Source organism: Narcine bancroftii, chromosome 3 (assembly GCF_036971445.1).
Source record: "Narcine bancroftii isolate sNarBan1 chromosome 3, sNarBan1.hap1, whole genome shotgun sequence".
Taxonomy (NCBI): Eukaryota; Metazoa; Chordata; class Chondrichthyes; order Torpediniformes; family Narcinidae; genus Narcine; species Narcine bancroftii.
This window is the reverse complement of record NC_091471.1, coordinates 352,099,644-352,106,744: the sequence shown is the minus strand read 5'-3', so window position 1 is coordinate 352,106,744 and position 7,101 is coordinate 352,099,644. Positions and strand designations below refer to the sequence as shown.

At 37.0% G+C, this 7,101-nt stretch overlaps 1 protein-coding gene across 2 annotated transcripts in view; it reads right to left on the bottom strand.

Moving 5' to 3' along the window:
* Nucleotides 1-7,101, bottom strand: part of LOC138759424 (beta-2-glycoprotein 1-like) — a 57,561-nt gene continuing 50,460 nt past the window's right edge. For both annotated transcript variants that reach the window (XM_069929795.1, XM_069929796.1), the window contains 2 exons: nucleotides 2,582-2,779; nucleotides 1-443 (listed from right to left, as the gene is read on the bottom strand). In XM_069929795.1, the coding sequence (XP_069785896.1) occupies nucleotides 379-443; nucleotides 2,582-2,779 (263 nt within the window). In that variant the 3' untranslated portion in view covers nucleotides 1-378. The remainder of the gene's footprint in view (nucleotides 444-2,581; nucleotides 2,780-7,101) is intronic.

Here is a 7,101-nt window from a genome sequence, read left to right as displayed (position 1 = left end):
TCAAGAACATAGATCAATCATTTATTATTATAGAAACCAAAATTAACAAAGCTTTTCAAAGTTGTAATGATTTCATATATATTTAAAATGTGGATTATCTGATGCAATAATAAATGCCACTGATTATTATGTTATGCATGTACTCTGACAATAACTTTATCTGTGCTCCACATGGGAAAAGTGAAGGGATATCTGAGAATCAACCATAACCTGTCCAAAAAGATATTACCAACGGCACCCACAATTTTACCAGCACTACTTAACCAATTGTGATATAAGTGAGATTTGTGAACAGTATATAGCTTTGAATCATTGTGTGAATCATGATTCCCATGTAAATGATACTTGGCTAATAAATGAGGTTGTAGAGCTTCTGATTTAACATTGTTGTATTTCTGACGGAAGTGATCTGTATGAAACGCTGTAGGTCCATCGTGTGGGTTCTGCAAAGAAATAAACAAGATAATGAGTTTATAACTTCATCTTTAATTTTCCAGCAACATCCCTTGAAGACAGCCGTCTTCACCTGTGACTCAACTTCTCTCCCGCCAAACCTGCCTCCCTAACAGCTATGTTCTTATGAATTCATTAATTGCATCCTTCCTTTTGCCAACGTTGAAATTATCCACATAAAATTGTTTGACTACAAGTCACCCTACTCTTTGGATTTAAAATGGGAACTTGTCTAGGGCATGAAGGCAGAAATTATCTCTTATTTTGGTTAAAGCTACACATGGATACAACATCTTGTCCATGATCAAGCAAAATATTAACAGACACAAGGCCTTTGAAATTCTTGTGTCCTGCTCAGCCATCTGAAGAGTAGAATTTGTAGGAACCTGAAACAGAGGCTGTGTAACCTGTTCCAATTGCTGGAATTTTTATTTATCATGGCTGAACAAAAGCAGTCTACTCCACAAAATGTATGAAATTAATTTTACTGGATTTCCTTCCATTCTTGTGTTCTTCCATTCTCCAAAGATAAGCCCCAAGTCCTCTGGGTATGTTATGGTTTCTCTTAGTGGTTCTTGGTTTAATAAGACCTGAGTGTACTGTTATGCCTTAGGGTCATTGAAATTCTTCAAGTTCAGAAAGGGTTTCAGACCTTAAAAACTTAAGAAAAAGGATCCTTTAAGGTAGGATCATGTCTCATAAAGTTATAGAATTGATAGCATAGAAATGGCCCCTTTAACCCATCATGTACATGCTGGCCTTTTTACCTATCTACTCTCACCCCCATTACCAACCCATATCCTTCTCTGCCCTGTCTATTTAAGTGCTTGTCCCTTAAACATAATAATTGCATCTGATTCCAAAACTGGTAATGATGTTCAAGATATCAACCACTATACAGACAGAACAAGAGGATTTGTTCTGGTGCACTGTCAGATGTATTCAGAATCCTAGATCTTAGTCAATGTGTATGCCCCCAACTTTGATGACAAGAGGTTCATACAGAACATTTGTCTGAGATTGGCAGAGAGAAAGGAAAACATTCTGGTTTGGGGAGATTTTAATTTTCATCTGAATCCTGTCCTAGATAAGTCAACAAAGAAAATAACCAAAACAAAGGCGGCAAGGGCTACCAATGACGGTATGAGGGAGATGAATTTGATAGATGTGTGAAAGCAGAAGCATCCAAGGGAGAGGGGCTATTCCTTCTATTCAAAACAACTTGACTCTTATTCTAGAATAGATTTTTTTCTGGCTTCAGTCCATGTAGAGGGTAGGATCATGGAGGCTGAGTACACAGCTGGGCTTCTCTTAGATCATTCAATCCTGATGTTAACAACAGAAATGGCAGTCAAGCAGAATACACCATGCAGATGGCCTCTTAATACGTTACTGTTAAAGAATCCAGAGTTTTGTAGTTTCATTAGAGTGCAGCTAGATATGTTCTGCAAGGCCAATTGTACCTCTACTTCAGATAAATTCCTCCGATGAGACACTCTTCAAGCATATTTGAGAGGTCAAATAATTGGATATACCAAACAGTAAAAAAATGAGGGAAGTGAATAAATTAGAAATTACTTTCCTGATTTCCAAAAATCAGGTTCAGATGACCATTACAGGGCTCTAATAATTAAAAAAGCTGAAATACAATTTGCTACAAATATATAGTATTGAGAAGGTCAAAATAAAAATACTATGAATTTGGAGAGAGAGCCCACAAAGTCCTTTCCTGGCAGTTGAGGACAGAACAGGCCTCGAGGACTATCAATGCAGTACAAACTGGGAATGACAGGATAACCTATAAACCAAAAGAGATTAATGAGACCTTCATGAAATTCTATGAGAGTTAATCTTCTCTGTATCATTCCAATTTTAGAGCACTTCTATGAGAGTTTATATAAATCAGTATCCAAGGTAAGTTGGCTAATTGGATCTAAAACTGGCTTGGTGACAACAGGCGGAGGAAAGTCTGCTTTTCTGATTGGATGTATGTCATATAATATTAGGGCACAATCCTTCTATTCCACAGAATTTTAAACAAACCAGTTCTAACACTTATTTCAAACATTTCAAAGAATGAAATTAAGTATTAGAAATATCATACACCTTCAAACCTAAAAAGTCTCACCTTCAAAGCATGAAGGTATTTCAACTCTACCATTATTGCATTGAGTCAGGACTTGGTATCCACATTTTCTTAATTTGTTGAGGCAGTAAAAAGCCACAACTTCTCCATGCAGAATTCTTCTATGCTGGAGGTCTTCCAGCCAGATTTTCTTCGCATTGTAAAATATGCGACCTCTTTTTACATTAATAATGCATGGAGCTGGAAAGAAAGACAAGTCTAATTGGTAAATGTTGTTTCAGATGTATTAATGATAAGTTCATTGTTCAATTATATCTTATCATCATACTATTACAAGGAAAAAGATCATGGAAGGATAACATCTGGACCCAAATATGTCTTCACTTTGAAAGTTAGGTAAAGATGGTCTGCATTTATGTTCACATTGCATTTGGGTTATGACATCAATAATACGAAGAACAATTTGCATTTGTATATCACCTTTAACTTTGTAACTGTCATAAGACATTTCACAAAACTCTCATCAACAAATTTTGACATTGAGCCAAATAAGCATATGTAAGGAAAGAGTGAGCAAAAATATGAAGTATCTTTAAAGAAAAAAAATGGACGGAGAGACAGATTTGGGGGAAAATTGGCATGTCATAGACCAGTGGTTCTCAACCTTTTTCTTTCCACTCACATATCACTTTAAGTAATCTTTATGCCATCGATGCTCTGTGATTAGTAAGGGATTGCTTAAGGTGGTATGTGAGTGGGAAGGGAAGGTAAAGAATCTCTGCTCTAGACACAATTGTTACTGAAATATTTTGCTTGAGAAAAATTGTCATTGGCCCATTTCCTTTGCAGTTATGAATTGTTCACATAATGAGTCAATTAGGTGCGATTAAAACAGTGGTTTTCAAACATACCACCTTAAGCAATCCCTTACTAATCACAGAGCACCAATGGCTTAGGGGATACTTATAGTGGTATGTGAGTAGAAAGAAAAAGGTTGGGAACCACTGTGTTGTGATACAACCACAACACTGGCCACACTCCTACCAGCCTACTGCAGAGGGCAACCACTGTACCTGCAGGTACGAAACCTGGCCGGCTGTCAACCACTGGCTGGTATATAGACTTGAGCCAGCCCTTCCCAGGGTCAGTCAGACAAATGGTGCTAGCAAAAGACAGTCAGGCACACATTGAGCCAGGAAAGATATTAAGACTGGCATGTACAGAGTTTCTGATTAAATCCTGAAGTACAGACTCCTCATATTTTGTGATTGCTTGCTGCACCACAGTGGATCACACACTGTATAGAGCCTTGGCAGCTAAAGGGGAAGCACATAAAGTTGGAATAGAGAACCATTGGCAATTGACAGTATGTGCCTACTCAATTCCTATTTCCTGCATCTTTTCAGCAAGGAAGAAAAGAATGCACAAGGTCAGATACAGGTCGCAACCGTAAAGCACTGACAGAGGGACTGGATGCATTTCACATCAAATTCCTTTAGCTTATACCAGTATGTGTATGCTTGCCCCATTCATTTGAATGAGGATTATCTACCTTCAATGAAGAAAATAAGTGGAGGTAATTACTTTTATTTAAAACTTGAATTTATATTAATATTTTAGCTAATTTACTTGTTCATTGTAGTTTTATTGTTTATCAAATTTTCAGTAATATTTTAAATAGTTATTTTTCAGTCATCTGTAAAATGTTTATTGTGTGTATACAGATAACATTTTTGGTAGTCCCCCCAGGGTAGACAAGGGGAAGCTATTCTTATTAGTGGGTGGTTCAAAGATCAGGGGACACAGACTTGAAAATTTGGAAAAAAATGTGTGAGATGCAAGAAGTAACATCTTTACATGAAGAGTCAATTTGCTTTGAAATACATTGCCTGTAGGTGTACTGGCACAAATTCAATCAGTTTCTTCAAAAGGAAATTGAATCAGTGTTGGGAGAGAATAGTAAACAGGAATATAAGGAAAGCATTTTCATCAATCCAATCACTTGCTTTTATGTACAAAAAGCAGGGGGTTGGTCTGATGAGATTCCCCAAATAGGGGCCAAAATGTACTAAAATTGTCCAATGTGATGTGATTCACTTTATTGTCATTATGCTGGTATTCCAGGCGAAACATGATTAGCATCGACCAGAATATAAAATAGAATACAATACAATAAACATATACAATAAAAAACACAAAATAAACCATGTACAATAAAGCTGCAATATTCTAAAATAAATTATTTTAAAAAAAGATAACGAATTCTAAAATATAAGTGCAGCACCGCTCAATGCTGTTAACTGGTATTTAACATTATCACGACGTCATGAAAAAGTTTTTATTAGTCTAGTTAGTAAGTCAAGTAATGGATGTTGGACTGGAGCATGAGACCATTTGAATTTTGAAAATAGGGAAAAGATTTAGAAACTGAGTTATTGCTGGTCCTAGAATCAGGATAGAAGTGATGAGTGAATGGGATGTGACACAAAACAGGAAGTGGATCTCTAAATTTTATGAGTGAAGTCGACAGATGCTGCGATTGTAGTGAAAACACAGAAATGCTGGAGAAACTTGGCAGATCTCACAGTGTCCCTAAGAGGTAAAGGTACCTTATATAATCAACGTTTCAGGTTTGAGCCCTTCAATGTTTTTTACTTTCTATGCATACTGAGTTCCTCCAGCATTTCTGTCTTTTCACTCTATATAAGTAGAGACAGGAAGGTGGGAGGCTTTTTGGGAAAATGCTAGAATGGTGAGGTTGAGCTGAAGAACACAGGCATGGATCAAGATTTCAGAAGCAGTTACCAGTGGTTCTCAACCTTTTTCTTTCCACTCACATACCACTTTAAGTATTCCCTATGCCATAGGTGCTCTGTGATTAGTAAGGGATTGCTTAAGGTGGTATGTGGGTGGAAAGAAAAAGTTTGAAAACCACTGTTTTAATTATACCTAACTGACTCGTTATGTGCACGTTTTCATAACTTCAATGGAAATGGGCCAATGACAATTTTTCTCAAGCAAAATATTTCAGTAACAATTGGGTCTAGAGCAGCGATGCTCAACCTTCCCTTCCCACTCACATACCACCTTAAGCAATCCCTTACTAATCACAGAGCACTGATGGCATAGGGAATACTTAAAGTGGTATGTGAGTGGAAAGAAAAAGGTTGAGAACCACTGAGTTAAACTGAGGTTGGCTGTTGGTGAAAAATTTATACACCATGAGTTATTGCTTTCTTGTGGAATTTAAAAAAATGCATGAGTCACAGTCATAATAACTGCATAACTACTGGATTGTGAAAAAAATGTATCACTCGGGGAGAAAATCTGCTATCCTTAATCAGTCTGACCATTATCATATGGCTCCAAGCCCATCAATCTGGTAAAAAAACTTAAATGCCTTCTGAAATAGTCCAGCAAGCCATTCACTGAAAAAGTTGCCATTGATGTCCAGATCCCAAAAAAATAAATAAATGTTCAGTAGTTCATCACTGCAAGATTGTGAACCATTTGATTAGCCTCGTAAAATTGCCAAGGAAAGAGTTGGAATCAATGGTTCGGAAGTGGGATTTGTGATGGAGTGAAAATCAATGGCATTGTCCTTCCTAATACTGAAGTATAAAGAAATTTCTGCTCTTCCAATGGTTGGTTCCATGAAGGATATTACAAGCTCAGGTTGTAACAGACCAATTCAGCCCTAGGAGTCCATGCTGCCCAAATTCCACTCCTGCATCCTGGTTCATTTTTGAAAGGTGGGAGGAAACTGGAGCTCCTGGAGAAAACCCACACAGATACGGGGAGAACATACAAACTCCTTATATTCAAACCCAGATCCAGTCCCAAGCGCTGGCAAGGCATTGCACAAACTGCTATGCCAAATTGTGCCACCCAATGTTTATAATTGCAAATATTAGAATAGTTGTAAATTTGTCAGTCACATTATTCATAGTGGAAGCAATTTGAATTAATAAATTCTTTTGTATTATTGATGCTGGCAAATCTACGAAGCCTGATCAGTTCCAACATTATGAGTGTGTTACATTTGGGTTGAATTGCATGTACATTCTGACTAGTTTGGATTGGGTCTTGCCATACTTGTCCCTTTCAGACCAGGATAATTAGTTTTGTGTTTATGTGTATGTCCTTTGTTCTTGATCAGCATTTGGTGCTCCATCCTCAAATGGATGCATGGAATATTTGAGATTTTTATTGTCCTGGTTCGTTTGGGTGCTGATAAAAGTGATGTTCTCAGGCTTTGATTGCATTCTGATGGTCCATGGTCTGATCGAGTTTGAACCAGGTTTTATGACTCTATAACTGAGAAGACATCTATGTAATTATGCCTATCTACAGCTCTCCACAGGCAGACATTAAGCTAGCAAGCTTTAATATCCTGATGCCTTCTCAATCATTGTAATTTTTTCAAGTATCTGTTTGGATGCAGCAAGTAAGAATTTTGATGCATATGTGTTTGACAATAAACATCTTGTTATAATTGCAAAACTTAAGATATGTTGGTTAGGCACAATTTTTCTTATAAAATCAAGATTGCTCTGTCACTT